Source organism: Taudactylus pleione, unplaced genomic scaffold, assembly GCF_031769625.1.
Source record: "Taudactylus pleione unplaced genomic scaffold, aTauple2 ptg000086l, whole genome shotgun sequence".
Classification (NCBI taxonomy): Eukaryota; Metazoa; Chordata; class Amphibia; order Anura; family Myobatrachidae; genus Taudactylus; species Taudactylus pleione.
In genome coordinates this window covers 2,209,206-2,234,199 of record NW_028284488.1, presented here as the reverse complement: position 1 = coordinate 2,234,199, position 24,994 = coordinate 2,209,206, and the positions used below count along the sequence as shown (strand labels likewise).

The window sequence follows — 24,994 nt, the reverse complement described above, 5'->3', positions numbered from 1 at the left end:
CTGTAAAATATCCATTTATCCAATATACAGTAGCAAAAAGGAGTCAGATTGGACAAGGTGGTAATTATCATGTGATCGAGTGTAATAGGAGTGCAGAAAATGGCTGCTGTAAGCCATGTTGTGTGCAGTGAGTTTATGAATGTATCAGGCATTAGACAGTGGTCAGACATTAGATGGTACAAGGGAATGTGAACTAGACACATCATAAATCCCCAAGGCGTAGTCTTTAGGTCTATACACATGCATAGTTTGTTATACCTTTTTTATCAGTATTTAACCAATAGAATAGTTGGAAACAGACTTATTTGTAAGTGGTGTCTGGTGCCTGATAGCAGGCTGGTACAAAAAGTTCAGGACAAAGGAGATTCATCAGCCTTTGCCTTTGCCTGATGCTGTGTCATCTTTGTATCCAGCCCCACGTATGGGGATCGAAGCTCCACTGGATCCAGTGTTAACCATTTATGTCTTAAATAGATGAACCAATGGCTTGATTAACATCCTTGTATCCAAAAATCTTATCTTGTTCCACCGAGAACATAGTGTCAGCTTGTTTTCTTAACTGCACTTTTATGCAGTATATATTTGTGGAGTATAAATATTGTTACACTTACTGTAATGCCTTATCATTAGTAATCTGTGGCATTTTATACATATTTTGCACCCTCTGTGCAACATTTTTTGATCAACCACTTTCTGATATAGGTCACATATATGTTACTTTGGTAAATTGTTTCTACTACTACCAGCATTAACTACAATGTTAACTGACCTCTAGCGAAATTAATTTTTTTTTTATTATTACTATTATTATTATCATTGTTGTTGTTGAGTTGCCAGGAGCCACATTACTTCACAGTACCAGGCGGTGAGGGAAATAGGGAGGCAGACAAAATAAATAATTGAAAAGAAAGGGGTGACAAGACATGCCCTAAGTCTGAAGCATAGTGACTTCACTACAACAACCATACATGGTGTCAAATCCACTGATAACTATTCAACAGCACCTTAGCATATTATTAGTTATTATACAACTAAACCCAAGTTGCGTTACTAAACAAATAAGTCATGTAGTCGTTGCAAATACATTCAGGTTCCACTGAGATGCTGGTTTGGTACCTTGCACTGGCAGGTGTAACAAGGATCATTGATGGCCTGTATCTCACTTCCCACCAGTAAGTCTGTACAATTGCTCAGAGCCTCTGAAAATAGAATAAATAAAAATCAGACCATGATCTGCATTTTATTGACACATATTGTCATGGCTTGAATCCAAACTTACGGGCACAGCTGGCACAGCATTGGCCCACTGCAGGTGGCAAAATATGGCTCCGAGGACAGTCCAAGAGGCTGGGACACTGCTTCCTGCTGCAGCGTCTATACTGCCGACCATCTGGTAAGCGCTGATCAGGGAATGGAAAACATATGTTAATCTTGAAATACAACCTGTAAATATCATTCATGCTGAGTAATTTGTAACAGTGACATCTGCTGGTAGGATGCACACACCTATACCTTGTATAATCAATCTATCAGCTACTGTGTCTGTCTAGCACAGGTGCAGGTGCAGTGAGAGCTGGAGGGAGTCCCTTCTCACCCATTGCAGCTCTCACTAGTTGCCTGACATCCAGACACAAACGGAGATGTATTAAACCTTGGAGAGAGATAAAGTGGAGATAGATACAACCAATCAGCTTCTAACTGTCATTTACAGGCTGTTTAAATAATGACAGTTAGAAGCTGATAGGTTGGTACTTTATCTCTATCCACTTTATCTCTCTCCAAGTGGGGAGGAGGGGGGGGGTCAGAGATGAGACAGAAGGGAGTCAGGGATGTGTGTGTGTGTGTGTGTGTGTGTGTGTGTGTGTGTGTGTGTGTGTGTGTGTGTGTGTGTGTGTGTGTGTGTGTGTGAGGAGGCAAAGATGAGATACAAAAGGTGGGAAGAGGAACAGAGATAAGAGAGAGACAGATGGAGGAAAGGCAGAGAGAAGGCAGGTGGGACAGGGATGAAAAAGAGACAGATGGGGGTACAGATTAGAGAATCATGAGGGTGGGAAAGAGATAAGAGAAAGACAGATGGAGGGAGGGGGGACAGAGAGCGAGAGAGAGAAATGTGGAGAGAGGGGGACAGAGATGAGAGAAAGATAGAGACGGGTGGGGGCAAGAGGGTCAGAGATGCGAAAGAGACAGAGAGAAAGAAAGACAGAGAAGGGTGAGGGGGAACTGAGATAGGAAAGTGGGGGAAGGCAGATAAAAAATGACTGGTGACCTGGCGAATGAGGGATCAAAATTACTAGTATATAATATGTAAAAATGAATGTAGGGGCAGCACCAATGGGTACCCAATCTCTGTGACCTAAAGAGAGCTAGTGGGTTTACCAAACTTAGCCCAAAGGGAATAGAAACAGGAGAGTATCTCTGGCACCGAGAAGGGTAACTTATAGATCAATAACTTCATTGTGACACTTCAGCTATGCAAAACTAGTCCCCTACTTTCCATAAATGGGAGCTGAACAATATAGGACTGTTGCAGGTAGTGTCAGCACTTAAGATATAAGTGGTCAAACACTCTCTTACCCAAACATGAAATATGGGCTCCAATTGGCAAATAAGGGATGACCCAACAAAACATTGATAATCATCATCAATAATCAAATGACTTATTAGTTAGATTAATGGCATCATAATACAACTCACTATTGTCATGGATACACAAAATTTAAAAATAACAAAATTGTTTTTACTATTGCAGACAACAATGGTTTGAGGAATAATTAAAAATACTAATATTTTAAAAATTATTCAAAAATACTAGCTTCTTCAGGCAGTGTGGATTCAACAGTGCCTGAGAAAGTGGCCAGGTGTAATACATTGCAATTTTTTGTGAGAATTTTTTTTCTTTACTGCTTTATTTTTTAGGCCTGATTTTTTTAACTTGTGATACTGTATTTTTTAATTATTTTAAATGTAAAAATACTGGGCTGTGATGGGCTGGGAAGGATCCAGGGAGGCTGCTTCTGAACGACTTGGTCTACTCTTTCTCTGCAAATGTTATGGGGGATCTGCTCCTGACCACCCCCCTTCCCAGGGCACCTAGCAGCACAAACAATAGTACTTTCTAAGAAAATGTTTTGGGAGGGGGCTTGTCCACGACTCCCATAGATTGACCAGATCTACCAGTATCCCGGCACATCATTGCTTTTGACGGCCCTGTTTGTAGTACCTCTTTTACCTTGCACCCCTATGAGCCTTTTGCTGAAGGTAATGTGCCCTATGCACTCTCCCTTCCTTCGTCAGCACTTTAGACCAGAACCAACCTTCCCCCTTTGCCTCTTCCAAACTCCCCTCATGCCCTATTCCAATTCCCATCCCCATTTATTCTAAAGTAAAAGTGATTATAAGAATTCCTAAGTGGATACAGATGAGTCCTTATACATCTTTGCTGCAGTCATGCTAAAAATCTCGGCGCGCCAGATCCTGTGAGACCCTACTAGCGTCGGGTGTCTTTTTTGCGTTTTTTTCCACAGAAACTGCGTCTAAGTTGCAATGCAGTGCGACTAAAATACACCAGTGTCACTTATCAAATAACTCAGCACAGTATGATGGTGTGTTCTAATCGCCTTGCGACTTTGGCCCGTATTCAATTTGAGCCGAGCCGCGTTAACTTAATGCGGCCCGGACTTAACGCCAACTTCGCCTGTTTTCCAGGCTATGAAGTATCGCACGCGTGCCCGCATATCCTCGTATTCAATTTCAAAGTAGGCGAAACAGGACCCGGTGATACTTGGATCGGCGGTGAAAATCGGGAATTTTCGGGAAATAATCCTAGGACCCACCTAAAGATGTCCAGACATGGGGGATCACTATGGGTACCCCCGTTTTTGGATGCAAAAGAAAGTCGGGTTTTTAAATAGCCGCGGCAGGTGTTTTTTTTTCCCGAATTTTGAAGAAGTGATGCAGAGGAGCATTTAGCGTACTTTTTCGTTTTTAAAAATGGTCCCATCAAATTTGGGGTACATGAAAATGGGTACTAGCAAATTTTTAAGTCCCAAAACGCATTTTTTAAATATTCTGCAAAAATACACCTGCCATGGCTATTTGAAACCCCAACTTCCTTCAGTAGTTAAAAATGGGGGTACCCATAGTGATCCCCCATGTCTACACATCTTTAGGGGGGTCCCTAGAATATTTCCCGTAAATTCCCATTGTGTTGTACCTGTAAAAAAAAGAAGTAAAAATGTACAAAAAAAATGACATAAGGTCCCCCCCCAAAAGCCAAACCAGCCCCAGGCTTGCCAGCCAGTGGTGGTTTCAAAAAGTGTAAGGTTCCACCGTATTTTAGAAACCAACCCAAGGCTGCAGGGACCAGTTCTGGTTTTAAATATATGGGTAAAAAAAACGTGGGGATCCGCCTATATTTAAGACCAGCACCAGACTCAACCGACTGGGGTGTAATGCCACAGCCCAGAGACCCAATCACCGGGGCTCCAGGTCCAAAGCATTAGCACCGCAAATCGGTTAGCGCAAGCCGGTGATCTCGGGGGAGTCGGGGACCCCCCAAAGAAAGGTCCTCCCCTCCCGAGCACCACAGGCTTACGCTGAAGCCCGGGGCTCTTCCCCATACCCCTGGCTTGGTGGGTATGCAGGTAATGGGGGGGCCAAATAATGCAAAACTATTGTGTTTACAGTGGAACTACAAGTGCCAGCATGCCTGCCATTTTGCACTTGTGGAATAACAAATGCCAGCAGACATGCGGCACATGTAACTTCACTGTAAAATAAAGTAAAAAAAAAGACAAAACACACACACCGTGACAGTATAACTTTATTACCCACACCTACTCATTCACACATACTTATCTATACCAGATGAATCTGTCCCCTTCTCCAGTAGAATATCCTGAAAACATAGCACTGCAAAGAAGAATTCATACTCGCCTATATCCTGGCGTTGGTCTCCGCAGCATCCCCGGGACTTGGCAAAACAAAAAAATGAGTTTACCCGATCCACGCAACAGCTATCAGTATGTGTGTTGCCACACATACTGATAGCTCCCGAATGCCAGCTGCCGGGACTGAACGGGGCTTTGCAGTCCCATCAGCCAATCAGCGGGCGCGCTGACTGTAGAGCGGCCGCTGATTGGCTCTGGCTACTGCCAGTTCCCACGTGGGCGAGTCACACCACGTGGGAACTGTCAGTAGCCGAAGGCAATCAGTGGCCTCTCTACAGTCAGCGCGGCCGCTGATTGGCTCTCGGGACTGCCAGCTCCGTGCATGTTCCGTCAGCTGGCATTCGGGAGGGATGTGTATGTGTGGCAACACACATACACATCCTGTGTCCGTGTGGTCAATAGAGTAGGTTTTTTGTTTTGCCAAGTCCTGGGGATGCTACGGAGACCAGCGCAAGGATATAGGTGAGTATGAATTCTTATTTGCAGGGCCATTCATTATGGATATTCCATCTGGTATAGGTATGTGTGAATGGGTAGGTGTGTGTAATAAAGTTATACTGGACACGGTGTGTGTTTTTTGTTTTTTTTAACTATTTATTTTACAGTGAAGTTACAAGTGCCGCATGTCTGCTGACACTTGTAGTTTCACAAGTGCAAAATGGCAGGCATGCTGGCACTTGTAGTTCCACTGTAAAGTACAATAGTCTTACATTATTTGGCCCCCCCATTACCCCCATACCCACCGCTACAGGGGTATGGGGAAGAGCCCCGGGCTTCAGCGCAAGCCCTTTTTTGGGGGCTCCCTGACTCTCCCGAAATCACCGACTTGCGCTGACCAACTTGGGGTGCTACTACTTTGAACCTGGAGCCCCGGTGATTGGGTCTCCAGGCTGTGGCATTACACCCCGGTCGGTTGGGTCTGGTGCTGGTCTTAAATATAGGGGGATCCCCACGTTTTTTTAACCCCTATATTTAAAACCAGCACTAGTCCCTGCAGCATGTTGTTGGTTTCTAAAATACGGTGGAACCTTACACACTTTGTTCCCCGTATTTTTAGAAACCACCACTGGCTGCCAAGTCTGGGGCTGGTTTGGCTTTTGGGGGGGGGGGACCTTATGTAATTTTTTTTTTAACTTTTATCCCTTTTTTTTACAGGTAGGAACATAACGGGAATTTTCGGTAAATATTCCAGGGGACACCCTAAAGATGTTTAGACATGGGGGATCACTATGGGTACCCCCATTATTATCTCTTGAAGGAAGTCGGGGTTTGTAATAGCCGCGGCAGGTGCATAAAAGCGGCTTGGAAGAAAGTGCTGCAGAAGAGCATTTAGAAGATATTTTTGGGAAAAATAACTATGCTCATAAGGTTTGGGGTACTTGAAAATGGGGGTCAGCATATTTTAAAGTTGCTAAAGTGAGTTGAAAACACATGAAAAACCCACCTGCCGCAAGCAGCTGCAATGAAAAAAACACTTGGGGCATACTTGGGAACCCCCCCCCCGAGTAAAGTTCGCTAGTTTTTAACTTTCTCCCCTAATTTTTTTTTTTCACCCCCAAACTTAAAGTGCTTTTTTGGGGGTGTCCAAAAGTGTTTTTTTTGACACAGTTTACCTTTGGGGGACTATCTGAAGGCTGCATGGGGGGTCCCGCAATGTTGCACCCCAAAACCCCAATTCTGCACTTTTTAACGCCTGCTATTCATAGGCAATACTTTCCCGCTTATTACATTGCGTTAACTTTCCGCCTAGGCGGAAAGTCTTTCTAATTGAATACGGGGTAAACTGAAAACAGGCGAAAATGACGCCGCAAATTGAATATGGCCCTTAGACGCATTTTTTGACGTTAGCAGAGTAGCACTGGACCTGGCGGCTCACTCACGTCAGGCAAGTAGCGCTGCGTGGCGTATTTAAGGTTAGATATAAGAGGACATATCTGTATAATATGCCACTAATTTTAACTATATTTTTTTGTCTTTTTCTAAGATGTTGGTGGGCTCAGCATGGGGAACAACAGCAACTCCATCATTCGTCAAATATGACTTTTAGAATTATTTCATGATGTAAATGGACTGAATAGTCCCCAGCAGAAAAATGAGCTATATAGTACTCTGAAAAATGCGTCTAAGTTGCAATGCAATGCGACTATAATGCATTATATCACATAATGTAAATGGGCTCAATAGTCCCCAGCAGAGATATAAGCTATATATAGTACACTCAATAGGGGATTTTGGGGGTCATTCAGACCCGGTCGTTAGCGCCGATGTGCTCGGACCGGGTCGATGGCCCCCCACAGAGCATGCGTACGACGGCGCCAGCGCCGTTGTGTGCATGCGTGAGACCCGCTACGACCGACAGTGCCGGTCGTAGCGGGTCTCGATCCAAAGGGGGCGAGCTGTCGATGTTGATTGACAGCTCGCCCCGTTTCGAAGGCGGGCCGGGGGGGTGGCAGCCCAAACGGGGGCGTTCCCATGGGAACGCCTAACGTTTGGGGGCGGCCCCACTGACATCACTAGTGATGTCAGTGGAGAGCTTCCGGCTCAGACAGAGCCGAAAGCTCTCCGGGGCTTACGACAAGGGAGACCCTACCCTAGGGTCTCGTCGTAAGCCCCGATGGTCGCGACCATCGCGACCATCACCTTAGGCGGTCGTAAGGCTGTGGGTGTTAACCCACAGCCTTACCACCGCAAAGGAGGACGTCTTGAAAATTCAAGACGTCCTCCCCTCGTTCAGACTGACCGCACGCTCTGTGCGACCGGCTCTGAATGAGGTCCATTGTCTTTTTACAAGCAATACTTTTTTCACAACAACCGCACCCTGAAGTTAGACAATGGGTATACTGATACATGTAATGCATGCGATAACATACTACAAGAGTTGCAATTTTTTCTCGATAAGGCTGAACAGCTAAATGAGGAAATATCTCTTAAGGAAATTGCTCAAGTGATAAAGTATCCGGAGGCTGCTAAATCTCCTGCTCTGAATGGATTCTCGGCAGCCTAAAATCATAAAATTGTTCTTCCTCTTTCTTCCCCTGGCCCCACCCTCCAAAAAAAGCTACAATCAATATATATATTTGACGATATGACATGATCTGTTATTAAATATATTTATTACTTTACTTCTATTGTATACAGATGTGTCCACACACACTTAGGGGTAAATTTACTAAAGTGCGAGTTTTTAGAATTGGAGATGTTGCCCATAGCAACCAATAAGATTCTAGCTATTATCTTCTAGAATGTGCTTGTTAAATAGAATCTGATTGGTTGCTATTGGCAACATCTCTACTTCTAAAAACTCTCAAATATACCCCATAGCCTCAATATGTCATGTGGTGCGAGAAGCCTGGCATGAGTGAGCCGCGCCGAGCGTTGTAGCGCAGCAACTTTTACTTTGAATTTGCATCTTATTCACACCGTATACACAATCTGTACCAGAGACGCTGGGCTGCAACATTAACTACATAACAATTACTTTTATATATGGGCAGATGAAGCTAAATGGAACTTGGCATGAGAAAAATCAGCAGTCGCTGCATGGTGGCACTTCATATACAGATTCAGACTCATTCTCACACAGATATACAAGTGTCACATAACAAATGAATCAATCAGTCTCCTTTTTGTTGCATGGTATTGCTACTAAGATGCACGTTTGAGCAAAAAAGACGAGAAAAGATGGACTGTTTGGCGCGACTGCGGCAATAGTGTATGAGGACACATCTGAACACTATTTGTTAGATAAAATTTTATTTAAAAAAAAAAAGGAGAATATCTAATATCTCTACCTCTCACCTCACATGTGCAGATTTCACAGGGGTCGTCTGATGGATGAAAGCTGTCTCCAGGAACATACACTTTTCTATTAGATTTACAGTCTGGAGATGAAAATGTAACTAAAGTCACTACACAAAATAAATGATGAATGAAGCACAAATAGCGATAGAGAGGGAATTGGGAAGATACTGTAGCACATAACAAGTGACAAAAACACAAATACATATAAAGTGAAATTATATTATATATGAGGAGCACTAAACACACTCCTTAAACACAATACATGATGACAAGGAGTATAGGCTGACAGTGATACAGTAGATGAGGAAAGGACACACAAATGACAGAAAAAAATATCACGTTTAGCTTGCTCAGCTTCAACAGAGGGCTTAGCCATGCCCCCATATGTTGCCACACCCCCTAGTACAAGGAAAACCACGCCAATGTACACCATAATTTCTCTCTCTACAAAGGGATAAGCAACTTACAGTCAAGTACAGCACCAGATCTACCAAAGGCTTCTGCCTAAGGCACTCAAGGATTTGGTCTGGGTAGGCCAGTGGTAGTGAGGTGGCTCCTCCATTTCTGTGAGTCACATTGGTTGGTTGCTCTCTGGAATAAGCAACCAATCAGCTGCATTCCTCACTCAGGGCCGCCCATTCTCTCCTGTTGCCCATCCTCTTCCTCTGCTATTGTGGCACCTCTTTGTTAGGTGGACATGTCTCCTGCACATTGTGATGCCTCCTTCTCAATTGAGGTTTATTGCCAACACACTCCCAATAACTAAAAAAGAATGTATAACCTCATAAGCGCTCTCCAATTACCATATTTACCTATAAAACACCACAGTGTAAACCACAGCAAACAAATGAATGAATTGATTCACCCTTAATTCAATTAGTAGTGGTATAGTCCATTCATATGTATAGATGTTTATCCACAATATTTCCTTGAAAAGAAGATTCCAAACTTCTCATGTAGGGTATAGCTGTTTGTTGATCTGCAATGAAATAATGCCTTTCCAGCCTTTTGTTCTTCTCATGTAGGGTATGAGCTTTTAGTGATTGCACTCATCCGCCTAATTTTCTGTCCCATTGCTCACAAACGCCATGTTCCTCTCCTCTCAGTAGTACTAAGGAGCAGCTGAGACCCTGAGCGAAGCAGCAACAGACAGGCGGATGAGTGCAATCACTAACAGCACTTTACTATTAAGAATGAACTATGGATCGTTTGCTCAGAGGGTCATTTAAGAATGTAAGAATTCAGGATCTAATTTCGATCACGTGAAGGACTGCGTGGAGCGCATAATGGAACTTCCGGGTGCCATGGAACGCATGTAGCTTCCGGCATCTGGTAGAGATGGAATCAACGCGGCAAGTGAGATCAGCTGCCAGCCAAAAGGATGAAAGGTATATAAAGAGGGACTTGTGTGAGCTTAAACACGCTTCTGATGAAGGACTATTGTGTCCGAAACGCGTTGAGCGTGGCTCACCTCTTCTGGACCCTTGGTGTTAAGCAGCAGGTGTATCACTTCCCGATTGGTGGACCTGATTATCCGGACCTCAGGCTCACCCTTCCCTGATGCCATCTGGGACAAGGGTCGTTTTGTCAGCTGATACCTGTTATATGCTGCTTGCCGATGGGACTTGTGTTATATGTCTATAACCCACTTCATTATTGTAAGTGCTACTTGTAAGTAAAGAATTGTATTTTAAAAAGGAATCTACACTATATTTTCCTCTGTTCTATGTGTCTTGCCATGCCTGGTGTATACCTATGAGAACAAAAGGCTGGAAAGGCATTATTTCATTGCAGATCAACAAACAGCTATACCCTACATGAGAAGTTTGGAATCTTCTTTTCAAGGGAATATTGTGGATAAACATCTATACATATGAATGGACTATACCACTACTTATTGAATTAAGGGTGAATCAATTCAGTCATTTGATTGCTGTGGTTTACACTGTAGTGTTACATGTGTAAATATGGTAATTGGAGAGCGCTTATGAGGTTATACAATCTTTTTTACTTATTGCTTTTCACATTTTGAGTATCTCTTTGGGTGTATACTGATTTTGTATTTCTCCAGCTGCACTTCAATTTTTATTGTGCACTTTTTTAAGAAATTTATCTTCAAACACACTCCCAATGACATCTTCTGATTACACTTGACCATCAACTGTATAGAAGTTTGTGACTTGATTTGAAATATATTTATTTAAGAGCACTGGCCTGAAGATGTTCAAACCTAATGCTAGTTAGGTCCATCAGTATAAACTTATTGTCAATTACTTATTTTTGCTCCCTTTTTCGGGTCCTTGATTTGCTGATACAAGGTGATAGTATTTAAAATGTCCTTATTTAAGGTTTTACAAGATACAGGATTTGGAGGGTTGTCAAAGCAAATAGTTATTAGTTATACCATAACCATGGCATGGGGGGGGGGTAAGGCCCCCCCTCCCCAAACATGAGAAAGAAGTGGCGGCCGTGGGGACGGTCAGAGGCTGTGCTGTATAGTATTAGGCTGCACGGCTCCTGCACGGAATGGAGGTGTAATGTGGGGTCTTTACGTTAAAACACTGCACATTACACTTCCTCCTCCCTGCGGTGCAGGGGCTGTGCAGCCTATTGCTATAAAGCAGAGCCGGCCTGAGTCTCACCGTCCGCTACCGCAGTTCAGCGGCTCAAGTAAGAGAGAGGGAGGGAGGGGCAGTCGCCGGAAAGATTTTATGTTATAATTACGAGTATACACATTCATAGGACATGATTCCGAGATGTACGGAATACTGATATTTAATCTGTGACTTGACGCAGCTTCTACAGAGGGCGTGTCACACATTATCGGGGTGTGTCACAGCCTGCATCTATGATTCCGTACACAATAAAAAGTCTCAGTACCCGTGGCCAATCTGAGTAGTCATAGGGTTGCTCATAACTGCAATAATTTATTGATCTGTGACTGATGCTGAATCTGTACACAGATGCTTGAACCTGCAAAGCCGCAAGTGGCCGTCACAATACAATTCTTGGCATCTGCGACATTTGCATATTTTGGCGCAGCAGCTGCGTACGGGATCACAGCTGCCATGGCATTAGCGCACATCTCTGAATCAGGACCATACATGCAGTTAGGGAGGGTTTCCATTTGCCTGGAAATGTCCATCAGGGCCAAGGGCAGAATGACAGATGGCCCCCTGGGGAGTCCACTTTAGTGCATGCAGCAGGATCTACAGTTCCATTCCTCGCCTCCTGTTCATTCATGTGTGCCCACCTCTCATGAGCCACCTGACATGCGTGGATTTAAATGTGAATACTATTAAATTATTTTTCAGGGAAAGGATGGGGGAAAGTGATCACAGTAATAACTAAACCAAGTTTCACCTGAACGGGATGGGTACAGGATGCTGGCGGTCAAAATCCTGACGCCAGCATCCCTACAGGGTTAAGGTACCAACACCTGTCGGTAGGTACCCTAAAGCTCCCTCTGCGGTTCCTTAACTCTAATCCCCCCCCCCAATGCCTAAACCTAACTTCCCCTACCCGCACCCTAAACCTAACCCTCAACCCCTAGTGCTTAACCCCCCCCCCCCCCCCGGTGCCTAACCCTAACCCTCACCAACTAGTGCTTAACTATAACACCTAACCCTAACTCTCCCCCCTACCTTCATACTTACCTTTGGGATTCCGGCACCAGTATTCTAAGTGCTGACATCCCCTGTGCCGGGATACTAAACGTATCCCTTCCAAAATTAATAATAATAGTATTCGCTTTTAATAAAGTAAATCTATTCATTTATTTAAAACATGTTTATTTATTTTAAAAAAGAATACTATTAATTTAATGCCTTGCCTCATTAGGAGAAAACATGACTATTAAATGTGAACATTATTCATTTTATGAAGAGGTGTGTTGCAGAGGGAGTATCTAATTACTAAATGTGGTTTCTGTTGATTTAACTATGGAGCTGGCTGGGGGAGGAGGACCAGGAGCTTATTTATGAAGTATACAGGCGGGCTGCAGGTGAAAATATAAAACGTCACCCATGGTTAATGTCAAGCCTGTCGTGCTTTACGCTGACTTAAGGTGCCGTTTTATATTTTTCACCTGCAACTCGTCGGGAAGCAGCAGCATTTAATTAATGCTCACTTATTTCTCATCCATAGTTCATGTACTTATCCATTTTCCAAACAAAGGCCCAACATCCCAGGAGCTAGAAAGGCAGTAACTAAAGCTTAATACACCAGCAGCAACAGCTAGAGAATTCTGTAAAAACAGGTAGGAGAGCTTAACAATCAGTCAAATGTCCTGCTTCTGGTAGGGAAGTCACAATTTTGATTGACCGACTGGCTCACTCAGGATTTTTGACTGGACACTGAGAACAGCTGGGAGGCATGTACTGCCGAATGCACACGGAAACTGGTGATTGGAGGAGGGAGCAGTTTATTAGCCTAGGCCTGGGACCCTTAATAGGTGCTGGCCAAATAGTGGAACCTACTGCTCACCTGCACATAGTGGGCAGCACTCTCCAGGTAGAGATATTTGGTTAATGCAGGATGTGATGCATTGTAACTTGGAACAGGTAGTAACTCCATCTACACACATGCAGGTCATGCAGCGGTCCGCATTGGAAACCCAGTTACTGTTGTCTTTGTATTCACGGCCATTATATACACAGCCTGTGAAATAAACAATAGATTAACAGCTTGTCAGTTGTATATAATGTATAGCATCTGTGCAATATGATTTACTGATACTAGGTAACAGTCCTCAACTTCTATGACAGTACCAAGATTTCTAGCATGTGTGATGCAATTCCAAGAGCAGAGTGTAGGCAGGTCTACTAGGTAGATCATATAGCCATAACAGTGCAAAATCAAGGCATTTTAAGGTACAAATCCAGTGCGGTTCATACAGTAAATAAGGCCTGTTATATGCACTGAGTCTGTTATTCTAAATATATATGGTTAAACTCTAAGGGGCCTATTTATCATTAAATATTTGTGCCTAATCCCCCGAAAACACAAGATCCGCAAATATTAAGTATACCCCAGATGTACTATGAAGGGATCTCAGTAGATATCTCGGATATCTTCTGTGGTCCCTCCATTTCCAATAGCAGTCACAACCCCCATAGGTTTCCACGTGGGATGCTATGCTGGTAGATTTACCACGCTCTGGAATGCCAAGTAATCCGGAGTTTGGTCCCCGCAGTTTATACCATCTAAAGATGGCACTGTGCTGCTGTAGCCTATGGGCAAAATATTACCGGGAGATGGTTCCTCTTAAACCCTCCCCGTCAATGGGCGAATCACATGCATCGCTAGTAGACCGCATGTGCGCCGAAGTCCCGCTAGAGGACTGAAGAGATGGCTAATGCGGTCACTTCACTTTGAGCACAAAGCAGGGACAGGCTCCTGTCGGAGGCCCTGTCCAGAACGTGCAATTTAATACATTCCGGAGCTAATATCGCATCCAGATAACAATGATTTTGTGAATGTTTATAAATGGGCCCTAAAGCAGATAATCAGGGCTAGAAATGCAAGCAAAATATGGTAACCTAGTTCAACATGTCAAATATGACCTATTGGGCCAAACTAGTCAAATACAGTATATATGTTTATTTAATTTTAGAGACTGAACCCTCCAAAATTGCATAAACTTAAGACAAGCAACTCTGGGGGTGATTCAGGAGTGGACGGAATTGCAAGCAGCTTTGCAATTCTGTCCTTGATATTTTGTTAATGCAGCAGGAGGTGTCATGCCTCCTGCATGCATTAATGATCCAAGCTGCATTCACGGATGCAGCATCTGATCATCTGCGGGATCCTTGGCCGGCTGAGTGATCATGGAGCCACGCAGGCTGGCCATCGTAAAGGTCCAAAAGGGGCTAGGAAATCTCCGTCTGCCCCCCCAATGGTGTTCTGCACATGCGAATGGGACCTGCCCACGCACAGGTTCCCGACTATCGGCTGCTGCTATACATAAAATACAAATCCCCTTTATCTCACACTTCTTAACTGAGGGGAATGTAAAGTTAATTTCCAACAGCACATGAACAGATACATTCTTATTAAATTTCTGACATTTTTTAAACATTAGGAAAGACAACCAAATAACATGTAAAGTTACAAAGAATTGACTGTGAAAAGCAAATTTTAATATATTGTACTGTACCTCTCACAACACACTGCATGGAATAAGTTTCATCAATGTAACTGCTTCATTGCTAAGGACGAGTGGGAGTTGTCATTAGTATGTACTTCAAAAATGCTAAGGACAAGTCCCACTCATCTTCAACACTACAGCAAGGTGGATAAGTAAAAAATATACTTACCAGACCAAGGGGTCTATTTACTAAGCAGTGTTAGGAGACAGAGTGAAAAGTGATAAGAAAGTGATAAGGTGCCAGCCAATCAGCTCCCAACTGTCATCTCACAGGCTGTGTTTGAAAAATGACAGTTGGGAGCTGATTGGCTGGGACCTTATCACTTTCTTATCACTTTTCACTCTGTCTCCGAACACTACTTAGTAAATAGACCCCCAAATCGGTAATTACTACCGATGGGAGCAGGGGAGGAGGCGGCAGTTAGGAAGTGTGCAACAGCATTCACATTACATTACAGAAAACAAAAATGAAATGCAGGAGATGTGGTCTGAGAGTACCCAATATCCTCAATTACTAAATGAAGAAGATAGGGCACTCTCACCTCACATCTTTTGTTCAACTCAGAACCTGCTGCTATCCCTGTTATTGCTGTCACTCTGTGGACTGGAAAGGAAACTAAGCATTACATTGCTCAGCTCACTTTTAACTCCATGTCTGAACGCGGAGGACGCACGCTGGGTCCCTCTGCTAGACACACAGATACTGGTGAGTGGTCTGGTGCAAAGATCAGCATTCAGCATTGGATGCTTTTAAAGCTGTGGAACTATTTATCTGACAATATTATTGCTCCGGAATTGTGGACTCTAACTTTTAAGATTATTTGTCTCAGGAGCACGGCACATAATTTACAACATCATTATATATGATATATATCATGCTATAATACATTATGACAGCAGTTAACTGATATTTGGTGATTTTTACTTTGAAACATTATTTATATATGAAATGTGCACATATTTTATGAATTGCATTGAAAAAGATTTACAGATTAAAAATTAGTTTATGCTAAACGGTGTCTTGATTACTATATTTGTCTGCCACTGCAAATGTATTGGTTTTATAGCTAGCGCAGTACCAACTTGTATATTAGTTTTATTTGAAGATGCAAAGTCTTCTGAAAATAACAAGGTAACATTAACAAATGACTGATATTGACGATGCGATGTGACCAGCCCACAAAGTACCAAAATAGGCTCACAGGGGTGAGAGAAAACTCTTAGCAGAGAAGATTTAATGGTATGGATTCTGTAGCATTGAAGTTGGGACTGATGGTGTAAGCATTCATTATCACATAAAGGTCATTATCAGGGATTGTTTCATGCTTGCTTTCTCTCCGGGAATGTCTGGGGGACTCCTGAATTCTGGGGAGTTCCCATGGTCTGTGGGAAGAGTAGATCACCACCCATTAGGTGGGTGCATGACGTGATGAAGGGTACCCCACCCCCACAGTGATCACCTGCATTTCCCCTCCATGAACTGTCACAGAGGGGAAATAGAGAAGGTATCGATTGCATTCAGCCACTTTCCCGTTATTTTCTCCTCCAAATTTTCGAAACACTTAATTAAGAGTAAATTAACATCTTGCTGAAATTGAATACAAGATGGGTCTTTGCTTGTTTTATCATACATTTAGCTTTAGAGTAATTGTACAAGTTTCAGCTTGAGAATTACCTCTGCAGCGAGGACAGCAAGCTCCAGGGTCTGTTATCTGCTGGGTACAAGGCAGAGGGGGACACGTGGGAGGCTCACACTGTACACTTCCTGCCTGGAAGAAAAGTAATATCATCCGATAGTAGGAACAGGTTTTTATGAACATGCAATGCAATTATACCTGTCAAGTAAGTCATATCTGAAAATCAGCATGTCAGCAATACACAGAATGAAAGCCAAATATGCATTTGTATAATGTTTCTCTGAATGATTATATCATTCATGTAAAGCAGTGGTTCCCAAACTGGGTGCCACGGAGCACTTGCAGGGGAGCCACGGGGTGGTGGTCCCGGACAAATCAAATTATTTAATGTGATAAACAAAACCAGTGCTGGTGACTGCCAATCATAAAATATGTGGACAAACAGAAGCACAACCCTGTCCAGCATCACATAACTGACCCTAAGGATGACAGGTGAGCACAACTTACTTAATTAATTTTTTTTTCTGAGACTTTTGGCCTAGGGTTGCCGTGAAAATAATTCTGACACTCCAGTTTGGGGACCACTGATGCAAAGTATCTCTGCAACAGGATCACACTCTGTACTGTAACAGGGTCACACACTGTACTGTAACAGGGTCACACACTGTACTGTAACAGGGTCACACACTGTACTGTAACAGGGTCACACACTGGGGATGTAGTCAGCATCCCGCTATACAGGATGCAGATGGTCTAATTACCGGCGCCAGATTACAGACTGCAGTCAGGATCCTGGCTTCAGTATACGACTGCCGGCATCCTGTAAATATCGGGGGTTAGGCACTAACGGAGGAGGGTTAGGTTTAGGGTGCGGGCAGGGAGAGGTTAGGTTTGGGCACTAGGGGGGAGGTTATGGTTAGGCACCAGGGGAGGGAAAGTTAGGGGTATTCTGACAGCCGCCAACCTGACAGCCGGGATCCTATAACCAACCCCAACCCCATACACTGTACTGTAACAGGGTCACATACTGTACTGTAACGGGGTTACACACTGTACTGTAACAGGGTCACACACTGTACTATAACATGGTCACACACTGTACTGTAACAGGGTCACACACTGTACTGTAACGGGGTAACACACTGTACAGTAGCAGGATCACACACTGTGCTATAACAGGGTCACACACTGTACTGTAACAGTGTCACACACTGTACTGTAACAGGGCCACACACTACTATAACATGGTCACACACTGTACTGTAACAGGGTCACAAACTGTACTGTAACAGGGTCACACATTGTACAGTAGCAGGGTTATACACTGTACAGTAGCAGGGTCACACACTGTACAGTAACGGGGTCACACACTATACTGTAACGGGGTCACACACTGTACAGTAGCAGAATCACACACTGTACTATAACATGGTTACACACTGTACTGTAACAGGGTCACACACTGTACTGTAACAGGGCCACACACTGTACTATAACACGGTCACACAGTGTACTGTAACAGAGTCATAAACTGTACTGTAACAGAGTCACACACTGTACAGTAGCAGGGTCACACACTGTACTGTAACGGGGTCACACACTGTACTGTAACGGGGCCACACACTGTACTGTAACGGGGCCACACACTGTACTGTAACAGTGTCACAAACTGTACTGTAACAGGGTCACACACTGTACAGTAGCAGGGTCACACACTGTACAGTAGCAGGGTCACACACTGTACAGTAGCAGGGCCACACACTGTACTGTTACAGGGTCACACAGTGTACTGTAACAAAAGCTGATTTGACTGTCTCCTTTTGTTCTTGTCTTTAAGGTTAAAGCAATAAATGTAATTTGTCATCTGTCATTTGATACTTACTGAACATGCGCACTGCAGACAAGGGTCTGAAGGGGGCACCCAGCGTGCACCATCACTATATTCTTTCCCTTGATATCGACATACTAATTAAAAGGCACACATAAGAGTGTATACATTACTGAAATGTGCCAAGAATACATGCATTGCAAAACATATACAACTTAATCAAACGCTATTAAAATAATCTTTATTATTAAAATTACTTGTAACTGCTATGAGTTGCCTTATGTCCTTCTTATGTTATCTTTATTAATTGTATTATAATAAAGCAATTGCTGCAGAGTATGGGTCTGATTCAGAGATGGACGGTAATGTGATCACCGCTGTGATTTCATACGGAAAGCAGCAGCGAAAATATGCTAATGGTCCCAAAGATCACCCGAGCATAGGGTTGCCCATTGCTGCCTTCTTATCTGCATACAAAGGTCCTCATTCAGAGCCGGACGCTCTGAGCAGAGCGTTCGCTCTGAATGAGGGCCGTCCTCCATAAAAATGGAGCGTCCTCCTGGACGCTCGTATAGCTGTGGGTCACCACCCACAGTACATACGAGCGTGCAGGATGATGGTCGCGATGGTCTTGACCATCGCGACCATCGTCAGTGCGACCAGAAGCCTGTGGTCGGGTTTTTCGACCACAAGCCCTGGAGTGATTTTGGCTCTATCAGAGCCAAAATCACTCCCACTGACATCACTAGTGATGTCAGTGGGGCCGGCTTCAGACGGTAGGCGTTCCCTTGGGAACGCCTCCGTCTGGCAGGCACGCCCCCGGCACGCACACCAAAGGGGGCGTGCTGTCAATCAACATCGACAATACGCCCCCTTTGATCAGACACGAGCGAAGGAAAGTCCTTCGCTCATCGCGTATGGCGCATGCGCACGACGGAGCTCCCTCCGTCGTGCGCATGCGCAGTGCACACCATCGACCCACTTGCGAGCGGACAGCCGCTTGCGAGTGGGTCTGAATGAGGCCCAAAGTCTCTTACCTGCGTAAATATTGGTAACATCGATGAACATCGAGCGGCCATCTTGCTCTTCCGGCAGGTCTGACCAGCCGCAGACTCAGACACGCAGAGGACTCTCATGCTGCGTATGCAATTGCAGTGGCTAATTTATGCACGGCCATGAAATGGCGTTCAAACGGACAGACACGCCTGCGTTTTTCTGACCGCCCCACTGTCACCACCTCCAAACGCTGACAACCTGTCACTCACATTGCGCTGGATTATTCCATGCGTCCATAATTGCAATGTGATCGCTGCGCACGTGCAGTGTGGCTTATACGCATGCACAATGGCAAACTATCGCTCGATCTGTGTAAATATCAGCATGGCGTAAATCTCTGAATCAGGCCCTATGTTAACGATAATAATAATTTGACCACTTATTTTGTTTCAAAATATTTTCATTTCCAGCTGTAATAACAGTAAAGCCGCACTAGAAGCAGCGTATAGCAGACTACCATGATTATTTCCCATCAAGTATATATATTAAAACATAACATTGGGCCTGATTCCGAGATTTCCGCAATGCCGAAATGTACGCTGATTGAGCGATTTTTTAGCCATTGCGCATGTGTGAAAGCCGTACTGCGCACATACAGTGATTGGTTTGCGATTACAGTCACAAAGAGGATTCACTGGCAAAGTGAGTGACAGGTAGACAGCGTTTGGGGGAGGTAACGGGGGGTTGCTGAGGAAACGCAGGCGTGTTTGATAATTCAAATGCCATTTCATGAGCATGCATAAGATGAGCCATAGCGATCTCCTTTGCAGCATGAGAACCCTCTGCGTGTCAGGAGAGCTACAGTGTTTGAGACAGGTCAGACTTGACTTACATGCTGCCTGACTGCCCGATGTGCGTCAATGTTACCGATGTTAATGCTGATGCACGGCGTCAGACGTATGTGAGAAGGCAGCAGTGGGCCTCCTTATGCTCGGGTAAGCTATAGCTGACATCAGCATATTTGCACAGTCGCAATGTGTAAGAGGTCGCAGTAGTGAATGCATTACCGTAAGTCTCGGAATCAGGCCTATTGGTCTCATTTAGAGATTTACATATTTGGGCTTTGAGAATAGACATAAAATGTTGTTGCAAAAAACTTGTGTGTATGCATCTAGCTCAAAACCAGTAGTATTTGTGCTGGTGTATGTCGGGTGTGTATGTATGTACTTACCAGGGCCGGGAAGCACTAAACGGAAAATGCGGTAAAACTCCTGTTTACCGCATTTTCCGTATGCATCAAACAGCTGGCCACCGGGCTGCGATGTGGAGGGAAACGCCAACTTTTGCTGGCGTTACCCCATAGAAGCCTATGGGCTTCTACCACATCGTGCTGCTATGAGGGATCCGATCGGATCCCTCCCAGCATGCCCCGCGGCTGCCGCGTCTCTCTGCGCATGCGCAGATGGACTCCCGTGTCATAAACCCGGAAGTCCACGCGGCGGCAGGGATCGCAAAGGACAGCTCTTATCGGAAGAGCTGTCCTTTGCTGTACAGATTGCATATGTTAGTGCATATGAGATCTGTACAATTGCGGTGACTGGCGGTAATTATTAGTGCATCCCGCCCCAGAGGTGGTTTAAGAGAGGAGGGGGACAGTTTGCAGGCGCTGATTGTACCCCTTCCTCTCCAGCAGTGTAGTAAACTCTGGCATTGTGCCAGAGTCTACTGCACATGCCCAGGGCTCTGGGCAGGGCTCCGACAGAGGGGAAAGTATATTTATATGCGTGCAGGGTGTCTAGTGTTGGGGCCCCCCTGGACCCATGTGCACTACACATCTTGCACCCATTATAGACACGCCAGTGATCCTTACGCATATGATAATGTTGATGCAGCTTGAATGTGTTCGTAATAAATGCTAAAGTTGCTGAAATGTAATGACAAACAAACACTCACAGATCCATTGGTTACATCTTTAAAAATTAAATGTGAATCTTCTTTCCAGCAGTAGCACAAATGGAAATGACAAATAATGCACATAGATAGCTTGATGATGATGAAGTACTATATGCTGGAGAGGACAATGGGCCTGATTCAGTGATGTACGCTAATGCTACCGCAGCTGCAAATTTGTCCACAGCAGCTGTGTGAATATGTGCAAATGTCGCAGCCGCCGGTATTTGCATTGAGACATCCACCAGCGGCTTTGTAAATCCAAGTGACTGCATACAAAGACACAGCTCGGCCCCAGATCAGTCAATTATAACATTTATGAGTAACCCTATGGTCGCGCAGAATGGCCACGGGAACTGAGACGCCGAAGCCATGTTGACTGCATATGGGATCACAGTCGCATAAAGAGATGCACAAAAAATGGCCGCGACACGCCTGCGTTTGAGTCATCACTTCCCCATTGCTGCCCACAAATGGTCCCTGTGTCACTTTGTGAATAAATCTCACTGCGAGCGATAACGAGAATGAAACTTGACGCATGAGCAGTGAGACTCAGATGCATGCACAGTGTGACTCAGATGCATGCACAGTGTGACTCAGATGCATGCACAGTGTGACTCAGATGCATGCACAGTGTGACTCAGATGCATGCACAGTGTGACTCAGACGCATGCACAGATCACTGATAATCACTCAAACTGTGTAAACATCGGCATCACTTCTATCTCTGACTCAGGCCCAGTGTACAGTCAATCAGAAGTTGCTAAACAGTGTTGCCGATAGCCATCATCACCATGTATCTTTGTACAAGCCATATGAGATATGCCTGTTAAAATGTATAAATGTAGTTGTTTCCATGTCTAATTATATTACATGTCCAGGAGACATGCTATACTTAACATGAACATGTATGGCATGAGGGGACGCAATTATATGATACATAGATATATAAATATGTGTGTGAATATGGATATTCTCACAATAATTGGCATACTGTATGTCCAACTAAGAATGAGTCCCATTATGCATATATATGAGCACCTATGCAACACTGCAGTACCTGGGCACTCTTTGCAGCATTGACCAGGCTTGTTAATGGGGCTGGCACAGTAGACTTGAGGACACACTACATGGGTACATGTGACACTGCCTTCCAGGCACACACAGCGGAGGCATGGGTCAGATAAAGAGGAGAATGTCTGCCTGTTAGAGTACTCTTTTCCTTCATAGAAACAACGATCACACACAGGACAACAAGAGGATGGCACAGACGGCACTGGATGACTGCAGTCTTGGGTACACGGAATACGCTGGCATGTCACCATCTCATTCTGTAGGGGGGGGGGGACAAAATATTAATTTTAACAAATGCAATTTACATATTTGTGAAAATCAAATCTGTGGTCAGAGGACTCCAAATATCACTGTAACATAGGTAACAAGCAGTAACATTTACAATAATATTAATGTGCCGTTTGCATCTTTTTATTTTAGGTGCTTTAAAATCCAGTTTGTTAGGAGCCTCATTACATGCAGAGCATATGCTATACAGATTCTTTGTATTTGTATTAATTGTCTTTTGTCCTAACTTTATTGCAGTACTTGTCAATTGCTGCAATTCGCTTTGTTCAAATAAGAATCTCAGAGCCTACATACAGGGTTGCCACCTGTGAGCTGCCAGCCGCATGTTGTGCATGGGCTGGAAGGATGGCACTGGGCTATGGTGCCCAGAACACACTCCCAGGAACAGGTGATACAGAGTTCCAGTCCCAGCATGCTATGGTAAGCAATGGGGATTGGGAGTTCCACCTCGCAGGGGGCTGCCAAATCCAAAGGGAAGTAAAGCCAGACAGTGATACCGCTGGTCCTGCTCACATAATTAGAATATTAGCAGTGTTACATAGGTTGCTGTTACTCTGAAACAACTTGATGAGTGGGATAGTTTTCCATGTGAAAATTTGCACAGACAACGTGCTACACAGTCTCTGCATTCACTCACCCTACAAGTACATTGGCTACAAATGTCTTCAGGTTGCTGGAACTTTTCTCCATTCTGGAAGGTCCGTCCATTGTGCTTACATATACCCATGCAGCGTGGGCAACACTCTCCTGGTGGTGTCACTGGGTGTAAACATGACACACGTGGGCAAGACACAGACACGCAAGTCACCTCTCCTTTCTGTTAGACACAAAGAGTACAATGGCATATTGCTGAGTAATTGTGGAATCTCTGCATCTAATTAATTTGTCCATCTGTTCCTTAAGCAATACCTTCCTATTAGTGTCAGTGGTTCCATGATCAATGCTAACATTTTCCAGCTACAGATGTGTCCACATACATCTAGCCTCCTTGCGCGATAAACAGCCCTTCTATTGGCGCCATGCCGTTGAGTGACTTGGTAGCGCCGAGCGTCTTTTCGTGCCACTTTTTACCTTTACCTGCATGTGAAATGTTACGTTACAGTGTAAGCAGCTGTGACACAGTAACGTAGCATTTTGCATGCAGATACATCCGCAGTCGTACACAGAGCATCCTGTGCACATCGCTGTGCGAATAAGTAGTACTGGAAGGTTAAAAGTCGCATAATAAGACACTCTGCACTACCGAGTCACAGGGCGCTCACGTGTTATGTGTAATGCGACTTGTAGCACACAAAGGATTGTTGTATGTGGATACATCTGTATATCTATCAGCAGCAGTTTATAATGCTTCTAGAACAAGTTGTAAATAACTCACACAAGCATCAGAAAGTCTTTTTTTGCCCACAATGCGTCTAAGTTGCAATACGATGTGACTAGGACACACCAGGAGACTGTGCTGATTCATTTGATAAGTGACTCTTGTATATCTGTGTGCGACTGAAACTCTCAATCAGCATGCGAAGTAGTGGCGTCACAAGGGGGTGAAGGCCACAGGGGGGTGACACCAAAGTTCCGTCTCCTCCTCAGGGACAGGAGCCAGGTGCTACAAAGTAGCATTATGTGCAGCTCCTGACACAGTGAGGGAGCCGGCGTTGCACAGAGAGTGTTCCCCAGGGTCAGTCCGCACTTCCTGGACCCCCCTGCCCCCCGAGGGATTACAACGGGGTTCGGGCCCCCTTTTTGCCGGCAAGCGGCTTTGACATGCACACTAGAGCCTTCCCAGCACCGGGTTCACTGATGTGTAGTGCTACGATTTTTCCACGCCAAGTTCCGTTTACAGACTCAGTTGCACACAGATATAAAAGTGTCATGTATCAAATTAATCAGCACAGTCTCCTAGTGCGTCCTAGTCGCATCACATTTCGGCAAAAAGAAGAAGAATGACGCTAGTAGAGCTGCACGGGACCTGGCGGCTCTACCATGCCAGGCATGTCGCACTGCGTGGCATATTGAGGATAGATGTAGGAGGATAGATCTGTACATGCTTCCAGGCACTAGCTAAGAGGCTAGCCACAGCTTCTTTTTTCTACAGCTTTTTATACTCATCAGTGAAGCATTATCCGGCAGAGTCATTTGAACAGTTGGCCTCACTTGATATTATATGACAAAACCTCTCCTGCAATGAATAACTTATTAGCAGAGCTTACTGCACTGCATAAACATAGACTGGAACTGACATTTAAAATAATGAATACATTATTAATCAATAGAAATTGAAATTCGGAAACAAAATTCGGAAAAGTAAAAAATATTCTGATACTCT

General features: G+C 44.3%; 1 protein-coding gene across 1 annotated transcript in view; it reads right to left on the bottom strand.

Moving 5' to 3' along the window:
• KCP (kielin cysteine rich BMP regulator) overlaps positions 1–24,994 on the bottom strand; it is a 127,100-nt gene that overhangs the window by 16,013 nt on the left and 86,093 nt on the right. The window contains exons 36-43 of the mRNA XM_088468658.1: positions 23,309–23,488; positions 22,370–22,640; positions 18,418–18,500; positions 16,574–16,667; positions 13,236–13,409; positions 8,748–8,830; positions 1,280–1,400; positions 1,117–1,199 (exon numbers count right to left, since the gene is read on the bottom strand). Coding sequence (XP_088324784.1) covers positions 1,117–1,199; positions 1,280–1,400; positions 8,748–8,830; positions 13,236–13,409; positions 16,574–16,667; positions 18,418–18,500; positions 22,370–22,640; positions 23,309–23,488 — 1,089 coding nt within the window. The remainder of the gene's footprint in view (positions 1–1,116; positions 1,200–1,279; positions 1,401–8,747; positions 8,831–13,235; positions 13,410–16,573; positions 16,668–18,417; positions 18,501–22,369; positions 22,641–23,308; positions 23,489–24,994) is intronic.